The 25520-nt window shown below is 37.1% G+C and overlaps 1 protein-coding gene across 1 annotated transcript; it reads left to right on the plus strand.

Annotated features, from left to right (window-relative positions):
- Positions 1 to 11244: 11244 nt before the first annotated feature.
- On the plus strand, positions 11245 to 22546 carry LOC120120555. Its single transcript, XM_039140172.1, has 3 exons — positions 11245 to 11406; positions 11470 to 11530; positions 19173 to 22546. The coding sequence occupies exons 1-3, from the start codon at positions 11245 to 11247 to the stop codon at positions 22544 to 22546; spliced, it is 3597 nt and encodes a 1198-aa protein (XP_038996103.1).
- Positions 22547 to 25520: the final 2974 nt, after the last annotated feature.

The raw sequence follows: 25520 nt of genomic DNA on the forward strand, positions 1-25520 counted from the left end.
AAGATTCATTAAGGGTGATTTGGTCTTATCTCAACTAAATGAATATTATATTCATTTAAAGTGGGATGAAATGTAAATTAAGATGAGATGTTTCCCACATTTCATTCAAATTTGTTCATCTTCTTCTCCAACTAGACGTGGGCTTCTTCAAAGGTAAGAGAAAACTTCAACTCAAATTTCAAGTAATTTTCTTAGGATTTTGAGTATGTTGAAAATAAAAAATTGTTATATGCGAAAAACGCTATCTTTTGGGTACCAATATTGCATGATAATATTGTTGGTTATTCAAGTTCATCTTGAGTTGATGAAAGGGGATGTTGATTCTTGTGTTTTATGGGTTATGAAGAGTTAAGTGATTTTAAGGAATTGGTTGTAAGAATTGATGAAGAAACTAGGGATGAGGTTAAAGAAAACAATTTATATTTGAATTTTGCAGTGGGTTTGGAAATTTACCAGAAATTATATAAAAATAATTTGGAGGTTTTTTTTATATATTATGTTCATATATCGATCTAGTTCTGTTTAAAACAAACGGGGATCAATTTCAAGGTGTATACAAAGAGATATGAATTTTTAACCAAGGAAAGGTCAGAAAAATCGGATAGCAGATTCTGCAAAACAGATTCTGTTGATCAACTTTAAAAATTCACCATAAATTGTAAAGAATGAATTAGAAGGAGTTATTTATATGGATAGATTCGTATTCGAGTCTATTTTTTAAAGAAAGAAACATAATTGAATTCCAGTGTGTATAACAATACAGAATACTGATTCTTTAAAGGTAGTACGAATTGTCTGAATATGGAAAATTGATGGGTTGTTGTGTAAGTGTTGTATAATTTATATACTATGCTGGAATTATTGGTATTAAGAATTTAAGTGATAAAATGGTGAAGGACCATTTTGTGTAAATTGGAAAAGTTGGTTTCAATATTAAAAGGAATTATTAAGTATTGAGTATTTTGATAAAAAAAAATGAGTTCAAGTATATTATGGAGTTATTTTGGGATACATTTATGTTAATATAATACTAACATATGTATCATTATGAATTTGTGATTTATAAAGATTATGATTGATTTGCAAGTAAAGCAAGTCAAGTATAAAAAGGCTTTATTGTGGACAATAGTGAGGCACATATTTTGAAAGATATAAAGTGTCAAGGTGAGTGCAATACATGCATGAAATTATACATGGATGTTTTATACATCATCAAGAATACTTGCGATAAGTCGACCTTGTTTATATCAGCATGATATATGTCATTTTTATAACTTTGACATGACATTGAAATGTCATGGTATGAAATCAAAATGCATTAATCATGAAAAATGTGATAATTTACCATAAATGTTTTCGGGTATGAACTGCCCAATGTTAAATATTGATGATATATTTTTCCATGGATGGATCAAATAAAATAGACTATATGCCCAAGTAAGTCATTGAGGGACAGGGTATAGTTGGCATGCCATAGAGTATAGCAGTTGTAGGTTTATATTAGCACTATAGTGTGTAAGGACACTAAGTGCAGGTTTATGTCAGGATTAGCACTATAACGCGTAAGCTTAGTGTAGGTGGTGGGCACGACCCTATGTGTATTATCCGGATTAGCACTATGGCGTAAGCTTAGTGCAGGTTTAGCACTACGGTGCAGGTATTTTACTCGAATACCCAGGGTCCTCAAGGTTTAATATTGGGTTATGGGCTATGGTTTATTGCTTAATAAGTAAGCATGCAAATAAGCTTACGAGCTTATGGAATAATGGCAAGTATATTGGTAAAATAAGCTTACGAGCTTATGTAATTAAATGGTAAGTGTTTTGGTAAAATAAGCTTACGATCTTATGGGATAAATGGTAATAGATTTTATCATATTTGATCATGGAAAAATATTGGATATGTTGGTAATAGGATTTTATGGCATTTTGAAATTAACATTAAAAATCATGCATGAATTGTATTGCACTGTTATTGTTTTAATTGCTTCACTAAGTTTATACTTAGCGTGTGATGATTTTCACGCGTAGGTAAAAAGCAAGTAGTGGAATAAAGAGTTCAAAGTGACCTCAAGCATCGATGGTATATTTCAATATCAGTAAGACATCCTATGATGGAATTTGATTTAGATAGTGGCATGTAATTAATAATGTTCGATTTGTTTTGTTGAATAAATTTGGAAACAAAATGGTAAATTTTATAGTGATGAAAGGTTAAATTTTTATGAGTTTTATATGTATTTTTTCGGAAAATTACTGTAGTAGTGCATCTATACACAATTATAATTCGATGTTTTTGTGTATCGTCACACTGTTCACATTACTGTAGAAGTGCATCGGTACATTGTTCACTGTTTACGGTAATGTTACTGTTCACTATTCACTATTCATAAAAAATCTTTTGTTTTAAATTTGTTATAATGAAACACAATTCATATGATATGGTATTTATATAAGATCAATTACAATTTTAAGAAAATAAATTTTAAATCGCTTTTGAATTGTAAAAATGGTTTTAGAAATTCGGGTGACATCTATAATCTGTATAGGTATAATATACGGGTTATGAGTGTTACATTTATTGACATCAGAGCTACATGTTTAGCCGATTCTAGGACTAAACCGAGGTTGTTTTGATTTAAAAAGTGTATACATGCCACTAGGATGTCAAAAGGTTACTGATAGTTGTATATATAATGCGATGATGCTTATTGGGAGTAAAGTTATTCTTTACTAATGTATGATGATTCTGATTATGTTCAGATGTTGGAATTAAAGAAAATGGTAAGAAAGTCAAAAAATTTTGAAAAGAAGGTTGAGATTGAATTCGACCAAAAAGGGAACCGACATGACTTATGTAAAACACTTTGGAAGGGTGGATGTTGTAAGGGATTTTTCTTCAGTGTGTGGAAGAAATGCTCTAGTTTTTAATGAAGATTCTGAATTGGGAGAATCAATTAAAAAGTTTGAATGGATTACAAGAAAAGTCGAATCAGATGAGGATCCAGAGGAGATTTCTGAATCTAGTGCTGATTCTGAGGTTTCTCCAGGTAGGCTTAAATAAGTGAGAAATATTTAAGCTAAACATTAAATTGTTTAAAGCATTGTTCATTTGAGTAAGAGGAATTGAGTAAGCGGTAAATATGATTCCGCTAAAAGTTTATAGAAAGTTGAGTTATTAGTGAATCAAATTATTATGAGTTGGATTGAGAATAGATATCAAGTCCATAAAAATGGATAGAGTTACCTTGTGAAGGTAAATATGAGAAAATAGATTGTGTAATCTTCCATACTGCAATGAATTATTGTTTAGATTGAGATTGATTCTCAAAAACTTGAAAAGTGTCAAGTTCGTAATGATAAGAAAAAGGAGTAAATTTGTTTACTAGTGTGATTTTAGCATTAACTGCTATGAAGTTATTGCTATAAAATTTATTAAGTTTTCTTATTGAACAATGTGAACATTGAGACTTTCATTTAAGATGGAAAATATTTCAACTGTTAAAAAAATATTATCTCTGGATATGGAAAAGTTATATAGATTTCTTTAAGAATGAAATAAGGAATTTCAAAGTAGAAATATTCAATTCTACTTGGTATCGAGTGATATTATAGCGGAAGACCTATGGTTCATAATACAAGTGTTAGACGGACAAATAGTAAATATCCGATAAAAATTCAATAGGTTATGTTACTGATGAATCTTATGGGATTATCATTAACGGGTTTAAGATCATTTTGATCATGAGTTTGTTGTCTCTGCAATAAAGTTGGGTTAATGGTCGCAAGAAGTGATTAATTTAGAAAAATGGAGAGAAATTAAAATTTTTAATGATTGGTGAAAAAGTGAAATCGTCACTAAAGTGATATCAACAATGGTTATGATTAAGATGATGTAAAAAGGATGCATAGCTTTTCTAGCTAAGGTGATAGATACTCAAGTATCTGAAGCAAGATCGTATGCTATTTCCATAACTTGGGAATTTCCATATGTCTTTTTAGATTTATTATTTGGGTTACCTCCAGATTGAGAGGTGGAATTTAATATTAATGGTTATCAAGGTATTAATCCTGTATCTATGGATTCATATCGAATGATTGCAATTGAGTTAAGAGAATAAAGAACCAATTGCAAGAACTGCTAGATCGAGGATTCTTTAGACTGAGTATTATACCTTGGGGTAAACCAGTATTGGTTATAAAAAAATGGATTTGTGCGATTATGCATAAATTATCGATAGAAACAGAGTAACTATCAAGAACAAATATCCTATTTTGAGGATTGATGACTTGTTTGATCAGCTTAAAAGGAGCAACATTGTTTTCTAAAATTGATATTCGAATGGGATATCGCCAGTTAAATATTAAAGAGGAAGATGTTCCAAAGATAGTTTTCAGAATAAGGTATGGACACTACGAGTTTGTAATAATGTCGTTTGGTTTGAAAAATGCTCTTGCAGCATTCATAGATTTGATTAATCGAGTATTTTAAATTTACTTGGACTAATTGGAGGTGGTCTATATTTATGACATTTGGGTATACTCGAATACAAAGATAGAACATGATGTTTATCTTTGTACTATGCTTGAGATACTTAAGGATAAAAAGTTATATGCTAAACTGTCAAAGTGTAAGTTTTGGCTATAAGAAGTTACTTTTATTGGTTATATTGTCTCGACAGAAGGTATAAAAAAATAATAATAAAAATTCAAGCAATATTGGAGTGGAAACCTCCAAAGAATGTTCAGAGGTCCAAAGTTTTGGGGACTTGTTGGTTATTATCGAAGGATTGTAAAAAAAACTTTTTGATGGTTGCTTATCCTTTGACCAAGCTCTTGAGAAAGGATATTTCATTTTCTTGGACTGAGAAATGTTAAGAGAGTTTTAAAGCTTTAAAGAATATTTTAATGGAAGCACCAGTGTTGGTACAACCGGAATCGGACAAAAAGTATGTGGTGTATAATGATACATCTCATAATGGTTTGGGTTGTGTACTTATGCAAGAATGTAAGGTGGTAGCCTATGTTTATCGACAATTAAAGATGCGTGAGAGAAAATATCCTACTCATGATCTTGAGTTAGCAGCAGTTATTTTGCTCTAAAGATTTGGAGTCATGGTGAGAGATGCCAAATCTACACGGATCATAAGAGTTTGAAATATTTGTTGACTCAAAAAGAGCTCAATTTGAGACAATGAAGATGGATAGAACTTTTAAAGGACTATGATTTGATCATTGATTATCATTCAGGTAAGACAAATGTTGTAACAATTGCACTTAGTCGGAAAACTTTTGCAGCTTTGAGAGCTATGGATGTGCGACTATTGTTGAAAGAAAATGGAACACTATTGGATGAATTAAAAGTAACACCGATGTTTTTAGATCAGATAATAGAGCTACAAAGGAAAGATGGTAGATGCTTGGAAAAGATTTCACTAGTGGAAAAAGGTGAGACTAAAGACTTTGAAATCAAATTAGATGGATGTCTAATTATCGAGGAAGAATCTGTATTCCACATAATGATGAATTGAAGAAAGATATTCTTTCTTAGGCACCTTATAGTCCACTGACTATGCATACAAGTGGGAAGAAAATGTATCAGGATGTAAAGAGTCACTAGGGATTTTGTTACAGGGTTACCTTTGACATCAAATAAAAAGGATTCCATTTGGGTAATAGTGACCGGTTAACTAAATCAACATATTTCATTTCGATGCAAATAGACTATGCATAGGATAAATATATAAAGTTATATATTAAGGAGACAATTCAAATACAAGGAGTATCAGTATCCATTATATCAGACAGAGATCCAAGGTTTACTTAAAGATTTTGGAAATATATTTGCATAAAGTTTTGGGTACTTGATTTAAATTTCAGTACGATCTTTCATCCACAGACGGATGGTAAGTCAAAAAGTATTATTCAAATATTAGAAAATATGTTGAGTGCATGTGTGATTGATTCCAAGGAATCATGGGAAAAGAAAAGTATTTTCTTTTAGTAGAAATTTCCTACAATAACAGTTATCAATTGAGTAACAATATGGCTCCATATGAAGTTTTATATGGGAGAAAATATTGAACACCATTGAAGGGGTTCGAGTTAAAAGATAGAAATCTTGTCGGCCCAGATTTATTGAAAGAGGTTTATGATAAAGTGCAGATAATTCAAGAAAATCTCAAGATGATATTTAATCGGCAAAAGTCTTATACAGACTTGAAGTGGAAAGAGATTGAATTTTATGAAGGTGATAAAGTATTTTTCAAGGTATCATATTGTAAAAATATTTTGCGCCCAAAACGCAAATGAAAAATAAGTCTAAGATTTATTAGACCTTATGAGATATTAAAAAGAGTTGGACTGATGGCTTATCAGTTAGCATTAACTATGGAGGTAATTGAGATCCAGAGTTGGACAAAGTACACAATATTTTTCATGTATCGATGCTTGGAAAGTATTGACCAGAGCTTTTATATGTCATTTCAATAAAGGAAATTAGGATTTGAATAGATTTGATTTATGAAGAATAATCCATTTGGATCTTAACTCGAAAAATCAAAGAACTACATAACAAGACGATTTCTCTAGTCAAAGTGATTTAGCAAAATCATAATGTTGAGGATGTTACAAGGGAAAAAGGAATTTAGTGATGTTTGAAAGACTATTGAATTATTCTTATCTTTAAAGAAAGATGAGAGTTTAAAAAAAATCCCTATTTTGGATAAACTTCTTTATAAAAAGGGAGTTAGTGTTTTCTTAAAAAGTTTTAAAATTCGAGGACGAATTTTCTTAAGGAAGGGAGAATTGTAATACCCCAAAAATTTAGACAATGACCAAAATGAAAATTTGGAAAGTTTGATGGTCAAAGAAAAAATTGGGAAAACGTTTAGGGAATTAAGTGATAATTTCCCAAAAAGAAATTTATTCTATAAATAGATAGTTTACTCTTGAGATTGAGGTTTTATAGAAATCATATTTATGGATTTGGAAATTTTAGTAAAGAAAAAATTAGAAAGGGTTAAAGTCCGATAAGGAATAGGTAATTCATATCGAATTGGAATTTTACAAAACTTTGAAGGATGTTATAAAATGGTTGGAAATATTATTTTAATATTTTGGATCAGAGAAATTTGGTTTGGAAATGTGCAATTTTTCAGATTTAACCGAAACAACGGATTTAGTGACTAAAACACAATTTTTGAAAATTCAAGGGAAATTTCAGAAATAAAAGTTAAAATAATTCAGATTTGACTTTGAAATATGATAAGGATGAGTTGTCATGGTTTTATGGTAAATAAAAAGATTCATTAAGGGTGATTTGGTCTTATCTCAACTAAATGAATATTATATTCATTTAAAGTGGAATGAAATGTAAATTAAGATGAGATGTTTCCCACATTTCATTCAAATTTGTTCATCTTCTTCTCCAACCAGACGTGGGCTTCTTCAAAGGTAAGAGAAAACTTCAACTCAAATTTCAAGTAATTTTCTTAGGATTTTGAGTATGTTGAAAATAAAAAATTGTTATATGCGAAAAACGCTATCTTTTGGGTACCAATATTGCATGATAATATTGTTGGTTATTCAAGTTCATCTTGAGTTGATGAAAGGGGATGTTGATTCTTGTGTTTTATGGGTTATGAAGAGTTAAGTGATTTTAAGGAATTGGTTGTAAGAATTGATGAAGAAACTAGGGATGAGGTTAAAGAAAACAATTTATATTTGAATTTTGCAGTGGGTTTGGAAATTTACCAGAAATTATATAAAAATAATTTGGAGGTTTTTTTTATATATTATGTTCATATATCGATCTAGTTCTGTTTAAAACAAACGGGAATCAATTTCAAGGTGTATACAAAGAGATATGAATTTTTAACCAAGGAAAGGTCAGAAAAATCGGATAGCAGATTCTGCAAAACAGATTCTGTTGATCAACTTTAAAAATTCACCATAAATTGTAAATAATGAATTAGAAGGAGTTATTTATATGGATAGATTCGTATTTAAGTCTAGTTTTTAACTAAATAAACATAATTGAATTCCAGTGTGTATATCAATACAGAATACTGATTCTTTAAAGGTAGTACGAATTGTCTGAATATGGAAAAATCGAACAGCAGATTCTGCAAAACAGATTCTGTTGATCAACTTTAAAAATTCACCATAAATTGTAAAGAATGAATTAGAAGGAGTTATTTATATGGATAGATTCTTATTCAAGTCTAGTTTTTAACGAAAGAAACATAATTGAATTCCAGTGTGTATATCAATACAGAATACTGATTCTTTAAAGGTAGTACGAATTGTCTGAATATGGAAAATTGATGGGTTGTCGTGTAAGTGTTGTATAATTGATATACTATGCTGGAATTATTGGTATTAAGAATTTAAGTGATAAAATGGTGAAGGACCATTTTGTGTAAATTGGAAAAGTCGGTTCCAATATTAAAAGGAATTATTAAGTATTGAGTATTTTGATAAAAAAATGAGTTCAAGTATATTATGGAGTTATTTGGGATACGTTTATGTTAGTATAATACTAACATATGTATCATTATGAATTTGTGATTTATAAAGATTATGATTGATTTGCAAATGATGCAAGTCAAGTATAAAAAGGGTTTATTGTGGATAATAGTGAGGCACATATTTTGAAAGATATAAAGTGTCAAGGTGAGTGCAATACATGCATGAAATTATACATGGATGTTTTATACATCATCAAGAAGACTTGCGATAAGTCGACCTTGTTTATATCAGCATGATATATGTCATTTTTATAACTTTGATATGACATTGAAATGTCATGGTATGAAATCAAAATGCATCGATCATGAAAAATGTGATATTTTACCATAAATGTTTTCGGGTATGAACTGCCAAATGTTAAATATTGATGATATATTTTTCCATGGATGGATCGAATAAAATATACTATATGCCCAAGTTAGTCATTGAGGGACAGGGTATAGTTGGCATGTCATAGAGTATAGCAGCTGTAGGTTTATATTAGCACTATAGTGTGTAAAGACACTAAGTGCAAGTTTATGTCCGGATTAGCACTATAGCGTAAGCTTAGTGTAGGTGGTGCCCTATGTGTATTGTCCGGATTAGCACTATGGCGTATGCTTAGTGCAGGTTTAGCACTACGGTGTAGGTATTTTACTCGAATACCCAGGGTCCTCAAGGTTTAATATTGGGTTATGGGCTATGGTTTATGGTTTATTGCTTAATAAATGGTAAGCATCCAAATAAGCTTACGAGCTTATGGGATAAATGGTAAGAGATTTTATCATATTTGATCATGGAAAAATATTGGATATGTTGGTAATAGGATTTTATGGCATTTTGAAATTGACATTAAAAATCATGCATGAATTGTATTGCACTATTATTGTTTTATTTGCCTCACTAAGTTTATACTTAGCGTGTGATGATTTTCACGTGTAGGTAAAAAGCAAGTATTGGAATAAAGTGTTCAAAGTGACCTCAAGCATCGATGGTATATTTCAATATCAGTAAGACATCATAAGATGTAATTTGATTTAGATAGTGACATGTAATTAATAATATTCGATTTGTTTTGTTGAATAAATTTGGAAACAAAATGGTAAATTTTATAGTGATGAAAGGTTAAATTTTTATGAGTTTTATATGTATTTTTCGGAAAAATACTGTAGCAGTTAGTGTAGCAGTGCATCGATACACAATTATAATTCGATGTTTTTGTGCATCGGTACACTGTTCACTTTACTGTAGCAGTGCATCAGTGCACTGTTCGTTGTTACTGTTCACAATTCACTATTCATAAAAAATCTTTTGTTTTAAATTTGTTATAATGAAATACAATTCATATGATATGGTATTTATATAATATCAATTACCATTTTAAGAAAATAAATTTTAAATCTCTTTTGAATTGTAAAAATGGTTTTATAAATTCGGGTGATATCTATAATCTGTATAGGTATAATTATACGGGTTATGGGTGTTATAATACAAGAAATCATACGAGAAATACAAAAAATATTACAAGAAAAAATACGAGAGAAAACCGAGCATTTGTAGAAAGCTTCTAAAAGGAAATAAAGGGAAAGGTAAAAGTTCTCACCTTTTTTTTGGTTTTGTACTCACATGTAGCATGATTGATGTTATTCTAGTTGATTTTTATTCAAAAAACCCGAAAAAGAACAAAAGCCGAGGATTGGGGGAGGGTTTTCGAGATTTTTGACATTTTTTCTTAAATTAATACTTTAAATTTTAATTATATATGTTATTTTGATATTTTTAAAAATACATGATGACATCTTTATTAACGTGTGATATAATTTTATAAAAAAAAAATAGTATCAATTTAACAGAGTGTTTAGTTCAGATATCAACTAGAAATGAAAATTTCTTAAATACTAATTTAATAGGGAGTATCTAATTTCAGTATCAATACATTTAAGCTCTAATAAAATAATAAATGTTAGAATTGATGAAAATAACAAAAGAAATTACTAAAAACATTATAACGTGAGAATAATTAAAATTATGTAAAAAATAATTTAAAACTATATCTATTAAAGTTGTAGACACATTTTTTTTTTTAAAATCACACATATTTATATGTTATATATATATTATATATTGTATAAATATTATTATTTTAGTAAACTAACAAATTTACATTTGTTTTGTTTCTATGTCAGACCCAACACGCGCAACCCTAGCAGTTTCCCCCATCCAGCGCCGCATGCTTCGCTCAAGGACTCCTCCACACCGAAGGCCTCTTATCCTTCACGTCTCCATGCTTCTCGGCAACAAACCAACAACGTGCATGTGGAAAACAACAAAGCATTAGAGTTCCATTAGGACTCAAACATGTAGTCTAAAATTAGGTTTTTATTTTAGTATAAATAGGCTTGTAATTAACACAACAAAGGAGATTTTTTTTGGATACTGGATTCACATACAAAATCACTGTGTAACATCCACCCACACACAATAGCCAAGAAGGTCCAAGCCCTTGTAAAGACGTTCGAAAAAATCAATAAAAAAGAGGTAGTTTTTTTTCTTTTACCTTGTCTGTTCGGTTTCTCACCTTGCATGTTGTATCTCCTGTGTTGTTGGTGCGAACGGAACCCATAAGTTGCATTTTGGCCGACGAGCGAAGTGAGGCATTTTTTTCTGGAAAATCTATTTCCTAGATCTGTGTTTTTTAAGTTTGATTTCTGAAAAACCGGTTGGATTTTGAACTATGAGAGAAGGATGCTCTTTAAAAATTTGGGTTTCGTGGTGGATCATCGCTGATGAGCGGCGGCGAGGCGGTGGTCACCATTCTCAGGCGGCGGCGCATGGCCCTTGTTCTTCATGTCTGAAGAACAAGGCAGAGGAAGAAGGGAATGGGAGAGAGCCTTCGGTTTCAACTAAGGCTAGAATGAATTTTAAAATGTTTTATTGGCTTAAATATTGAACCCATCAGGAGATCCGCGTGCAACCCGACCCATCAAGAGGGGATCCGCGTGTTTCTGTTGTTTTAAAGGGTAAATCGCGTTTTTGACCCTCCTGTTTTGAAAGTTTCAATTTTAACCCCGAATCCAGTTTTTTAAACTCGATTTTTTTAAATTCGACCTTCAATCGTGGTTTTCTTTCGATTTAGTCCAGTTACTATTATTTTGCCTTTTTTTAATTTTAATATAGCCATTTTTTTTATTATTATTACTTTATATATACATGTATTTTTTTCTCCCTTATTTCATGACTTTTTATTTTTGTTTACAAATTATCATATGTATTTATATATATAAACGTTTCATCCCTTAGTTTTATTAGTTTTTTTTATAAATATTTTAATTATATATATGTACATATATTTTTCTAGTGTTTTCTTTAGCGTTATATGTGTACGTATCCTATCATTTTTATGTTGTTTTGCATTAAAAACTGTTGTATTATTATTATAGATATATGTACTATTATTTTCTCTTACATTTATTTCTATTTTCTTTATTTCTTTTTTTAATTCATTCAGGTATTCATCTATTTGTTTACTATACGTACATCATCATTATTATTTTCTTTATGTTGTTCATTTCCTTTATGTTTGACATTGTTTTATTTTGTTTCCATCTATTCCATTGTAGGTATTCCATTTTCTTATTTTATCCTTACCTTATCTCATTTTTTATTTCCTTTATTTCATTTTTCATTATTTTCAATACCTTTTTAACATGATTCTTGACTTTTTAAAGATATTTTCAAATCAATCTAAGGTAAATAATTTTGGATTATACGTTACCTTTTAATTTAACTTTCAATTTTCTTAATTAAAGACAACTGGAAATTACACAGTACCGAAAGGGCAGTTCAAGGGTGCTAGCCCTTCCTTGACTGTAACCGATTCCCGAATCCGACACATCTCAGGTAAGACGCAGATCAGGTAAGAAATAGGGTATCCGATCAACCCATTTATTTTTAAATAAATGATCGATGGCGACTCCAATCTACATTTTTCAAGTCGAAGCCCAATTCCGGGACCCAACCGAAAGACGGTTGCGACAGCTTGGCGACTCTGCTGGGGACACAGGTAAGTGGGTCAGGCTAAGGTAATTTCCAGTTGTCTTTTTAATGAAAAGGGTAAGTTGGAACTTTAAGGTAACATTTCGATCCTTATTACTTACTTTTGGTTATATTTTTTTTTTGAGTAAATAGTTGGACTGACCGTTTTCTAATGATTTCAGTTTTCCAAACCTTTTCATCCAAAGGCTCTATACCCGAGCTCCGAACCCTTTAAGTGGGGGTGAAAGCGACGCATTCGTGTGAATTTATTCACCGCATATGCCTAGCGAGTAGCCCTCGGGATTCATATACCTTATGTCTTCGTGTGAATTTATTCTCTGCATAGACATAAGGGAATGTGTCCCCTCGAGTTTAACTTAGTCCACACAAGCTTGTGATGGGTTTAGGACTAAGGGTCTGGTAAGCCCAAGGGGGCACCAGCAAGGAGAACTCGGGTACCGTTTTTAGAACCTAAACCAGGAGACTTCGAAGAAATAGAGCCTACCCCAAAACCACATTCCAAAACCTAGGACAATTGTTTCCTAATCGTTTGTTTTTTTCTTATGTTTTTTTCTTGTTATTTTTATTTTCATTTATTTTTATTTTACTAACCATTTGCCTTTGTGTTTGTTTTTAGCATTTGCATCATAACAAGAGGCCATTGATCCCTAAAAAGACGTTCATTACGCACAAAATAATCTGAATTAATGGATAAAGGTGTTGTAATACAAGAGATTAAAAACCCTGAGGTACGACTATGGTCCGAGAAGACTCAGAAGGACAAGGGAGACAGTCTTCAAGACAGCTATGTGTCAGAGCTGGTTAGCTACGCCTCGATCAGCCTAAAGCAAAATGACGTACAAGAGCTCCGGGATATCTGGGACAGTTGGAAGAATGAGGTGAAACAGAAGTTCAGCCAACGGTACGGTGATGTTGCACTTTTGCTTCATGTTAAGATTGATGAGCCCTTAATTAGAGCCTTGGTTCAATTCTGGAACCCGGGATACAGTTGCTTCACCTTTAACCGGGAAGACATGGTGCCCACCATAGAAGAGTACACTACACTGCTGCATTGTGAAAACATCAAACTCGAGCGGGCCTACCTTAAGCACATTAAAAGTCAACCTTTCAAAAATACACTAGCTAAGGTTGCCGGAGTTGATGAAAAATGGGTAACTGACCGAGCTCGATGTAAGGGTAGTGGAGAAGGAATCGCTTGGCTTCATATCAAACAACTAATGAAGCACCATCCTGATGAATGGAAGACAATAGACCTGTTTGCATTAGGTCTGTATGGTCTAATTCTATTCCCAAAGACCTTGGGATACATCGATGCCACCGTAGTGGAGCTATTCGAACAACTCTCGAGAAGGGTCAATCCAGCACCAGCCATCTTGGCGGAGACCTTTCGATCTCTCAATCATTGCCGAAGAACTGGCGGAGGAAGATTCACCGGGTGCATTCAGCTCCTTCAAGTCTGGATTCACAGCCACTTCTGGAAGACTGACGGGGTTGCCTACCGCCGTTTCAGCACCACCTATTCACCTCTAGGTGAATTTATTACCTTAAAATGGCATGAAGGCGCCTCGAAAGAAAAATGGATGAAGGTCTTTACGCATCTTCAAGACCGAGATATTGTTTGGAGAGCCCCTTGGTTATTCCTCAGTGATGTTCTTTTTCGATGTGGTGACTCCGACACTGTGACCTTACTTGGACTTTGGGGAGCAGTCGGGTATGCTCCGCTATTAGCACTTAGACAATATGGAGCACGTCAGTTTGTCCCAGCAACATGCGGGTTAGCTAGGTCAGAGTTTGAGTATCACGGCGACAGCTATAAGAAAATGATCAAAGAAGTAGCCGATTCGTGGAGGAAAGTATTCCGGATGGATGTTGTAGCTGCCAGAAGTATGCTCACTCCGGATTATGTGGAGTGGCGAAGATTGAGAAAGAATGGCAATATCCCTGTGCCAGACTGTGATGACACCCGGACCATGGAGGAACATCTCAGGCATGTCCCTTCTGAACTAGAGATAGCTAAGACCGAGTTTGAAGCCGTGAGTAATGAGCTGAAGCAAAGGATAAAGGAACTTGAAGCTGAACGTTATCAGTGGAAGCTTGATGCTGACTCTCAGAAAGATCGGGCAGAAAAACTGGAAAAAGAACAAAAAAGAGTCCGTTTTGAGCTCGAAGACTTGAGAAAGGGGTATCAAGATAAGGTCAAGGATAACTCCAAGTTGAAGGTAACCTCTGAATACTGGAAAGACGAATCTCATAGCCTGAAAAGGAAGTTCGAGGGGCCTGATGAGAGAGCTTGGAAAGAACAAACAAAGACTGCCCAAAGACGCTTGGCAGATAGTCAATATCAGAACCAACACTTGAGAGTTCGAGTAGCTGACTTAGAGAAACAGCATGAGAAAGATGGCAAGACGATAGCTGAGTTAGAAGCTATTATAGATGGGTTCAACAGGCAAGCAAACGAGCTTCAGATGGTGCCCTTCGACGGAGGACTACAATGGCGTTTCCGTTGGGAACAAGCACAACGAAGGGTGAGGGCCCGAGACGCAACCATCCGAGATTTCCTGGATCAAGTGCAAAAAGCAGCCCATCATCTTCACGGCCTAGCAAGGGAAGCTGGTGTGGTTCGACAAGGCATTCAACCAGTGACAGATGAAGGCAGAAGACTTGTCAACCTACTGGAAGCTGTTCGGGGTCTAGAGGATTTAGTCCGAATGTACCTTTAATCTGTCTTTATGTCTCTAAAAAGATAAAACATTTTTGTCTGAATAAGGATTATTTATAATAATGAACACTTTTCTGTATCAATGCCTCCAATTGCATACATCATACATTACATTTCTTGCATTTTATATTTCATGTTTGTTTATTTTATATTTTCCATGTTTTTACATTCATATTAACTAACAGAACATGTCTCAGACACCGAGCTTACCACCGCAAGCATCAGATACACATCACCCGCACAATACTCGAGCAAAAAAGAGACAAATGGAAGCCAGAATGGAGAAGATCGAAGAACACATGGCAAGACTTCAAAAGGAGCTAGAAGATAAGATGGCTCAGAACAGTGAAAGTACTCTTGAGTCCATCAAGAAAAATCAGGAGTCCTTGGTCGACCAAATCGTAGCCAAGTTGTCAGGTCTACAGCAAGCTAGTGCATCAGGGGGCATCTCTTCCGAGGGGGTGGCCATACCACCAACCCCGCAAGTGGTTCTCTCACCCGGAATATTACCCGGGGACGCATCTGCTACTAAAGGGAAAGCAGCACTACCCGGGGACTCATTCGCTACCAAAGCGAAAGTTGCACCTGCTGTGAAGATACAAACTTCTACAATCATCCCTGATGATCATCCGGATGATTATAATGTCCCAGACTTTGACGAGGAAGATAAAGCCAAAAAGATGGAAGAAAAGATAAAAATATTAGAAGATCAAATAAAGATGGTCCAGGGAGACCATGATTATTATGGAGTGGACGCAATGGAGCTAAGCCTAGTTCCAGACTTGGTACTTCCACCAAAGTTTAAAATTCCTGAGTTTGAGAAGTTCGACGGGAACAGCTGCCCTTCAGCCCATATCACTATGTTCTGTCGAAAGATGACAGGATATGGAGGGAATGATCAACTCCTGATCCATTGTTTTCAGGAGAGCCTGTCCGGTTCAGCTATTCGGTGGTACAACCAGCTTAGCCGAACTCATATCAAGACGTGGAAAGACTTAGCCAAGTCTTTCCTGGAGCAGTATAAGCATATCAATGATATGAGACCAGACCGGGTCATGTTACAAAGCCTGGAGAAGAAACACAATGAGAGTTTCCGACAGTACGCACAGAGATGGAGGGATTTATCTGTGCAAGTTCATCCACCTTTGGATGAAAAGGAAACTAGAAAGCTGTTTGTACAGACCCTGAGGGTACCTTACTTCGGGCATTTGGTAGCAATCACGTCGGGGAGTTTTTCAGATTTAGTCATGGCCGGCGAAATGATCGAGTTGGCCATTAAACAAGGAAAGATTGAGGGAGGAGACTCCAGTAAAAAGCCTCCCACGAAAAACAAGGAGCGAGAGATCAACAATGTAAACACCTACAGTGTCAGCAAGGGGGTTACGATCTCGAGCTCAAATTCCACAGCAGCTGTACCATCCGGTACTTCTAGACAGAACCAGAGAGAACCAAGAAGAGAAAGGGAAAGGGAACAGTTTGACCCCATTCCCATGACGTATAAAGAATTATACCAACAGCTCTTCGACACTCATGCAATGTCGCCTTATCCTATGAATCCAATAAATCCCCCTTACCCGAAATGGTATGACGAGAGCGCTCACTGCGAATACCATGGTGGTGTGCAGGGGCATTCGATTGAAAGTTGTCTCGCATTCAAGAGACTTGTGCAACGGATGAGAAACAAGAATTGGATCACTTTCAACTCCGGAACACCAAACGTCGCCCAGAATCCCTTGCCCAATCATCAGGAGACAGGAATCAATGCCGTTACTACCGAAGGGGGCAGGAAAGTTAAATTGAGTGTTTCAGAGGTTAAATCTCCTTTGGCTTGGGTATGGAGCCAAATGGTAAAGGCAGGATTTCTTGCACCATATTCAGATACGATAGAAAACGAAGATGGTAACCATTGTTGTTACCACAACAAAGAAGGGCATAAAGTGCAAGATTGCCCAGAGTTCAGATTGTTAGTCCAGCTCATGATGGATCGAAAGGAGTTGGAATTTTACGAAGAAATTCAAGATTCTTGGGAAGCAGATGTTTGTGCCACCGGAGAATCATCCGATAGAAAATTTGGTAGGGGTAGTCCTTTGATAATTACCCCTAAGGCAAGCATGACAGTGACAACACCAGCCAAGGTGGTAATCTCCGCACCGCGGCCTTTTCAATATAAGGACAATCGGCAAGTGCCATGGAAGTACGAGTGTCAGGTGAGCACTTCCGGAGGAGGTAATAGTAAAGTGGGGCAAAGACCACTGGAGCCTTTCAAAGAAGATGTGCTAGTCGTCAATGAACCTATAAAGGAGGAAGAAGCTAAAGAGTTCCTCAAGATCTTGAAGCACAACGAGTACAACATTGTAGAACAGCTCCACAACTTACCTACACGTACTTCAATGCTAGCACTATTTTTAAGCTCGGAAGCACACCGAGAAGCGTTGTTAAATGTCCTTAATCAAACGTTCGTGCCACAAGACATACCAGTCAGCAAGATGGATCGACTGGTGAACAATATTCAAGCTGATAATCTCATCTCGTTTTCAGATGATAAGATTCCATCAGGAGGAAGAGGCCGAACGAAGGCGTTACACATTACTACCTACTGTAAGGGGCACGCTTTACCAAGTGTCTTAATCGATAATGGTTCAGCCTTGAACGTGATGCCTTTGATTACATTGAAGAGGCTACCAATAGATACCTCTCATATGAGAGCTTGTCAGAATGTGGTCCGAGCATTTGATGGGACCAAAAGAGAGGTAATCGGAAAGATTGAGGTACCATTGACCATCGGACCAGCCACCTATAATGTCGAGTTCCTTGTGATGGATATCATGCCGTCCTATAGCTGTCTTTTGGGAAGGCCGTGGATTCATCAGGCAGGTGCAGTACCCTCCACGTTGCACCAGAAAGTTAAATTTGTCATTGACGGGGCCTTGGTAATTATCAACGCTGAGGAAGATATCGTGGCAAGCGTGACCACGGAGGCTCCATACATCGAAGTAGACGAGGAAGCGGTAGAATGTTCGTTCCGCTCCTTGGAGTTTGTGAATGCCACATTTGTGGCAGAAGGAAAGAGAATCCCAAGACCTCGACTCTCCAAATGCACAAGGATGGAGATCAAGCAAACCCTAGGTCGAGGCGCCAGAACCGGGAGAGGTTTTGGGAAATATTTGCAAGGGATGATCAATCCTGTCATTCCTATCCCAAAATCAGACCAATTTGGGCTCGGTTTTCAGCCCGGTTATCATGAACAGAGAAAGGAAATCCAAAAGAACCGGGAGAGAAGGTTAGCTAGATTGACTGGAAACGAACTCCAATGGAAGCCTATGACATTCCCGCCGCTTTTCAGAACATTCAAGTCAGGTGGTTATGTGTTTGAGACCACCACATCCGAGTTAGAAACGGCTCTGGAAGATCTGAATGTTAATGCCGTGACCACAGAAGATGTTGACAACGGAGATAGATCCGTGATATGCCTTCTGCCACATGGGTTCGTGCCTAGCAGTTGGTCGGTGGAAGAACTACCTGTGGTTTACAAGAATCTTTCAGAGTAATATTCGAGCTATCCCTATTTGCCTATACCCGGGGCAATAGGTGATCTTTTGTAAGGGTGAATAAATATTTTGTTTAAGTTTAATAAAAGATGAATTTTTCCTTTCCATGGCAAACAAACTTTTCTTTTATTCTTGAATTCATTCCCTATCTCCTTCATTCCAGTACTTCATTTCCAGTTACTCTCAAAGTTAGTTCTTGACCGTTCCGTGTGGGATATTATCCTCTCACACATGCACATTTTTCTTCTTTCAGGTTCCCAGATAACGATAATGGGGGCACTAATGATCCTGATCCGGAGGTGGATTTTGAATCAACCATTTGCCTTGGGGAATTTGAAGAATGCGATAATGAAGAAGAATACAACTTGCCTATCGAATTGTTGAGAATGATAGAAAAAGAAGAAAAGCAAATACTGCCACATGAGGAGGCGATCGAAATATTAAATTTGGGCACTGAGGAAGATCGAAAGGAGGTTAAAATCGGCACAACTCTTTCGACTGAAGCAAGAAAAAACCTGATAGCCTTACTTCAGGAGTACGAAGATGTGTTTGCTTGGTCGTATCAAGACATGCCGGGACTAGACACAGATATGGTAGTTCACAAACTGCCAATCAAACCAGAATTCAAACCTGTGCAGCAAAAACTGAGAAGAATGCGACCAGAAATGCTCCTTAAGATCAAGGAAGAAGTCAAGAAGCAATTTGATGCCGGTTTTCTCCAAGTGGCCAAATACCCTGAGTGGGTGGCCAACATAGTGCCTGTGCCGAAGAAGGACGGGAAAGTACGCATGTGTGTCGATTACCGGGACCTTAATAAGGCCAGTCCCAAGGACAACTTTCCTCTGCCACACATAGACACTCTGGTGGACAATACGGCCGGGAACGCCTACTTTTCATTCATGGATGGATTTTCGGGGTACAATCAGATCAAGATGCATCCCGAAGACATGGAGAAGACCACTTTCGTCACAATGTGGGGAACTTTCTGTTACAAAGTGATGCCTTTCGGATTAAAGAATGCTGGGGCAACATATCAGAGAGCTATGGTTACCTTGTTCCACGACATGATGCACCAAGAGATCGAGGTTTATGTCGACGACATGATCGTCAAGGCACAGACCGAGAATGAACATGTCGAGAATCTGAGAAAGCTCTTCCAAAGATTGAGGAAATTCCGGTTACGACTGAACCCTAACAAGTGTACCTTCGGGGTGACATCCGGGAAACTATTAGGCTTTATAGTCAGCAGAAAAGGCATTGAGGTTGATCCGGATAAGGTTAAGGCCATCCAGAGTCTACCTCCTCCACGAACACAAAAAGAAGTCCGAGGTTTTCTGGGCAGACTAAACTACATAGCTCGGTTTATCTCTCAGTTAACCGACAAATGTGACCCCATCTTTCGTCTCCTCCGAAAGAATAGCCCTAGAACATGGGATGAAAATTGTCAAATTGCATTTGAGAAGGTAAAAGAGTACTTGTCCCACGCTCCTATACTGATGTCCCCTATCCCAGGAAAACCTCTGTTCTTGTATCTCTCCATATTCGAAAGCTCCATGGGGTGTGTCCTGGGTCAACATGACGAGTCTGGGAAGAAGGAAAGAGCCATCTACTACTTAAGCAAGAAGTTCACCGATTGCGAGGTCCGATATCCTCCTATTGAGAAGGTCTGTTGTGCCCTGGTATGGGCTACAAAAAGACTTCGACAATACATGTTGTATCACACCACTTGGCTGATTTCCAAGTTAGACCCTCTAAAATACATGATGGGTATACCTGCTCTATCCGGAAGGTTAGCCCGATGGCAGATGCTTTTGTCTGAATTTGACATCGAATACTTGAGCCAAAAAGCCGTAAAAGGCAGTGCCATATCTAATTTTTTGGCAAGCAGAACTGATGAGAGCTATGAGCCGCTGGACTTTGATTTCCCAGACGAGGACTTAATGGCCATATCTTTAGAGGAAGCAAGCATTTCAACGGACGGTTCCTGGAGAATGCACTTCGATGGGGCATCAAATGCACTAGGACATGGCATCGGGGCAATTCTAGTCTCCCCAGAAGGGAGTCACTACCCATTTACCAGCAGACTGAACTTTGATTGTACCAATAACATGGCAGAATATGAAGCCTGTGTCTTGGGAATTCGGGCTGCACTGGGGCAAAATATAAAGACTTTGCGGGTGTATGGAGACTCAGCCTTAGTAATCTATCAGCTCCGAGGAGAGTGGGAAACCAAGGATATAAAGCTGTTAGAGTACCGAAAACTAGTGTTGGATCTGCTCGAAGAGTTCGACGAAGTCACCTTCCACTACGTGCCTAGAGAAGAAAATCAAATGGCTGACGCTTTAGCTACCTTGGCTGCCACATTCAAGACTGGCGGGGGGTCTGAAATGATGCCAATTAACATGCAGTCGTATGAGTATCCAGCTCATTGTTACCAAATTGAAGAAGTGAAAGATACTAAGCCTTGGTACTACGACATTCTGCAGTATATCAAGCATCGGAGTTATCCAGAAAAAGCCACTGAAACCGATAAGAGAACCCTTAGAAGGTTGGCAGTTGGATATGTCCTTGACAGAGAGGTTTTATACAAGAAAAGCCATAACCAAGTTCTGTTAAGGTGCGTCGATACTGAAGAGGCAAAAATGATAGTGGAAGAAGTACATGATGGGGTTTGTGGAGCACATGCAAATGGACATATGATGTCAAGACAAATAATGAGATGCGGATATTTTTGGTCCACACTGGAAAGTGATTGCATCAACTATGCTAGGAGATGTCATAAATGTCAGATTTATGGAGACAAGATAAATGTTCCACCCCATCCACTTCATGTAATGACGTCACCATGGCCTTTTTCCGTGTGGGGCATGGACGTTATCGGGCAAATCCATCCGAAGGCTTCGAATGGTCACCGTTTCATTCTCGTAGCAATTGATTATTTCACGAAATGGGTAGAGGCCGCGTCATACGCCAGTGTCACTCAATCCACTATTTGCAAGTTTCTGAAGAAAGAAATTATATGTCGGTATGGTATACCTGAAAGGATTATCACCGATAACGCAACAAACTTGAACAACAAGATGATGAGCGCTGCCTGCGAACAGTTCAACATAAAACATCACAATTCCACTGCTTACAGACCAAAGATGAACGGAGCAGTAGAAGCAGCAAACAAAAATATTAAGAAGATAATGGAGAAAACAACTGAAACTTACAAAGACTGGCATGAGAAGTTGCCTTTTGCTTTGTTCGCTTATCGAACCTCGGTACGAACTTCGACTGGGGCAACTCCATTCTCACTAGCCTATGGAATGGAAGCAGTGCTACCCATTGAAGTCGAGATTCCGTCTCTTAGGGTCTTGTCAGAAGTCAAACTGAATGATGCAGAATGGGCACAATCCAGATATGATCAGCTTAATCTGATAGATGAAAAAAGACTGAAAGCCATTCATCATGGTAGAATCTATCAGAAACGAATGATCCGAGCACATGACAAAAAGGTGCGCCCGAGAATATTCCGCGAAGGGGATCTAGTGCTAAAAAGAATTTGGCCGGTCCATAAAGATGTCCGAGGAAAATGGACGCCAAATTGGGAAGGACCTTATGTCGTGAAAAAGGCTTTCTCCGGAGGAGCCCTCGTCCTGGCTGAAATGGACGGACCTGAACTGCCACATCCCATCAACTCGGACGCAGTCAAGAAATACTTCGCTTAGGATGAAAACCCGAGAGGGCGTCCTAAGTTGAAAAAAAAAAAAAAACGTTTAGGGTGAAAACCCGAGAGGGCGCCCTAAAATTAAAAAAAAGAAAAAGAAAAAAGAAGAGAAAATAAGGTGGGTTCAAGATGAAAACCCGCAAAGGGCGTCTTGCGACTAAGGATGGGTCCAAGTTGAAAACCCGGAAAGGGCGATTTGGATATCAACAGTGGAAACATCCCGGCACATGAATCTTCTACGAACTCAACAAATCGGAGAAATGTTGCACCCTCCCAAACATTGTCGCATTTTCAAAGATCCTTTGGCAAAGGCTGCACTCAAAGTCACCAAACGGCTTTTCAACTCAGATGTGCCCACGTTATCGAGATCTAAGACATTCATTTACACATCATTGTGTATTCGTTTTCTAGAATGTTTGCCATGTATTATTTGTTCTTCTCCGCCTTTATGAATAAAGACCATCTTTCCTCCAATACCTTTTGAGCATCTTGAATTAGATTTAAACCTAATGGTTTATTTATTTTTATGAAAGATAATCGCATATTGCTGTACAAAGATTCATTGAAAAGTACAGGTACCCAGAAGCCGATCAAGGCTCATGCACATGCTTGAGATGGTTGAGGAGCATCTTCAAAAAAAAAAAAAAAAATCATCAAACGTTTGAAGAATTTAAGATCAGAGATCGGAACTTCAAGCTCAAGAGTCAACAACGACAGGCCACCGGAGATCGAGATTACTCTCTAGAGCTCAGGATAACATATGTTGCATATGCATTTTAGGCATACCTAAGAGCATGACATCCATAACATCACATATATGCATATCTTTGCAGGTTTTACCCAGAGCCAATTTCAGCTTCACAACGAAGGATATTGGACTCCGGACAACGTAAGTTCAACTTCACGACGAAGGGACCGCTGGTTGTCAACAAACATTTCTCAATTTCAGAGCCAATTTCAACTTCACAACGAAGGATATTGGACTCCAGACAACGTAAGTTCAACTTCACGACGAAGGGACCGCTGGTTGTCAACAAACATTTCTCAATTTCAGAGCCAATTTCAACTTCACAACGAAGGATATTGGACTCCAGACAACGCAAGTTCAACTTCACGACGAAGGGACCGCTGGTTGTCGACAAACATTTCTCAATTTCAGAGCCAATTTCAACTTCACAATGAAGGATATTGGACTCCAGACAACGCAAGTTCAACTTCACGACGAAGGGACCGCTGGTTGTCAACAAACATTTCTCAATTTCAGAGCCAATTTCAACTTCACAACGAAGGATATTGGACTCCAGACAACGCAAGTTCAACTTCACGACGAAGGGACCGCTGGTTGTCAACAAACATTTCTCAAATTCAGAGCCAATTTCAACTTCACAACGAAGGATATTGGACTCCAGACAACACAAGCTCAACTTCACAACGAAGGGGCGGCTGACTGTCAACAAACAATTTCCCAGTTCCAGAACCAATTTCAACTTCACGGCGGAGGATATTGGACTCGGAACAATGCAACTTACTTGGATTTCAACTTCACAACGAAGGATATCCAATTCCAGGCTCAACTTCACAACAAATGGTATCGTACCCTAACAGATTGACCCAACTTCACGACAAAGGGGTCACCTGTAACATCACAACACCAAAGTCTTCAGGTCAAGTTCCACCTTCACAACGAAGTATCTTGAGCCGGAAGACGATTCAGAGGCCACTTGTCAAAAGCTTTGAGCTCGTTTTCAACTTCGCGACGAAGGATTTCGTGCTCAGAATTTTCCAATTTTGGCTCAACCTCCCGGCGAGGGAGTAATTGTATGATTTAGTCCAATGATCGGATTTCAACTCTACAGGAGAGGATATTCGATGGGACTTGACCCTTATATGGATGATGTTAAATTTGGATACGTTTTTGGGTAAACGAAAAGTGTGTCTTTTAATCTTTGCCCTATCCCCGTTACACGACTATGGGCAAAGAGGGGCAGCTGTAGACACATTTTTTTTTTAAAATCACACATATTTATATGTTATATATATATTATATATTGTATAAATATTATTATTTTAGTAAACTAACAAATTTACATTTGTTTTGTTTCTATGTCAGACCCAACACGCGCAACCCTAGCAGTTTCCCCCATCCAGCGCCGCATGCTTCGCTCAAGGACTCCTCCACACCGAAGGCCTCTTATCCTTCACGTCTCCATGCTTCTCGGCAACAAACCAACAACGTGCATGTGGAAAACAACAAAGCATTAGAGTTCCATTAGGACTCAAACATGTAGTCTAAAATTAGGTTTTTATTTTAGTATAAATAGGCTTGTAATTAACACAACAAAGGAGATTTTTTTTGGATACTGGATTCACATACAAAATCACTGTGTAACATCCACCCACACACAATAGCCAAGAAGGTCCAAGCCCTTGTAAAGACGTTCGAAAAAATCAATAAAAAAGAGGTAGTTTTTTTTCTTTTACCTTGTCTGTTCGGTTTCTCACCTTGCATGTTGTATCTCCTGTGTTGTTGGTGCGAACGGAACCCATAAGTTGCATTTTGGCCGACGAGCGAAGTGAGGCATTTTTTTCTGGAAAATCTATTTCCTAGATCTGTGTTTTTTAAGTTTGATTTCTGAAAAACCGGTTGGATTTTGAACTATGAGAGAAGGATGCTCTTTAAAAATTTGGGTTTCGTGGTGGATCATCGCTGATGAGCGGCGGCGAGGCGGTGGTCACCATTCTCAGGCGGCGGCGCATGGCCCTTGTTCTTCATGTCTGAAGAACAAGGCAGAGGAAGAAGGGAATGGGAGAGAGCCTTCGGTTTCAACTAAGGCTAGAATGAATTTTAAAATGTTTTATTGGCTTAAATATTGAACCCATCAGGAGATCCGCGTGCAACCCGACCCATCAAGAGGGGATCCGCGTGTTTCTGTTGTTTTAAAGGGTAAATCGCGTTTTTGACCCTCCTGTTTTGA

Source organism: Hibiscus syriacus, unplaced genomic scaffold (assembly GCF_006381635.1).
Source record: "Hibiscus syriacus cultivar Baekdansim isolate YM2019G1 unplaced genomic scaffold, ASM638163v2 tig00110339_pilon, whole genome shotgun sequence".
In the NCBI taxonomy this organism is placed as follows: domain Eukaryota; kingdom Viridiplantae; phylum Streptophyta; class Magnoliopsida; order Malvales; family Malvaceae; genus Hibiscus; species Hibiscus syriacus.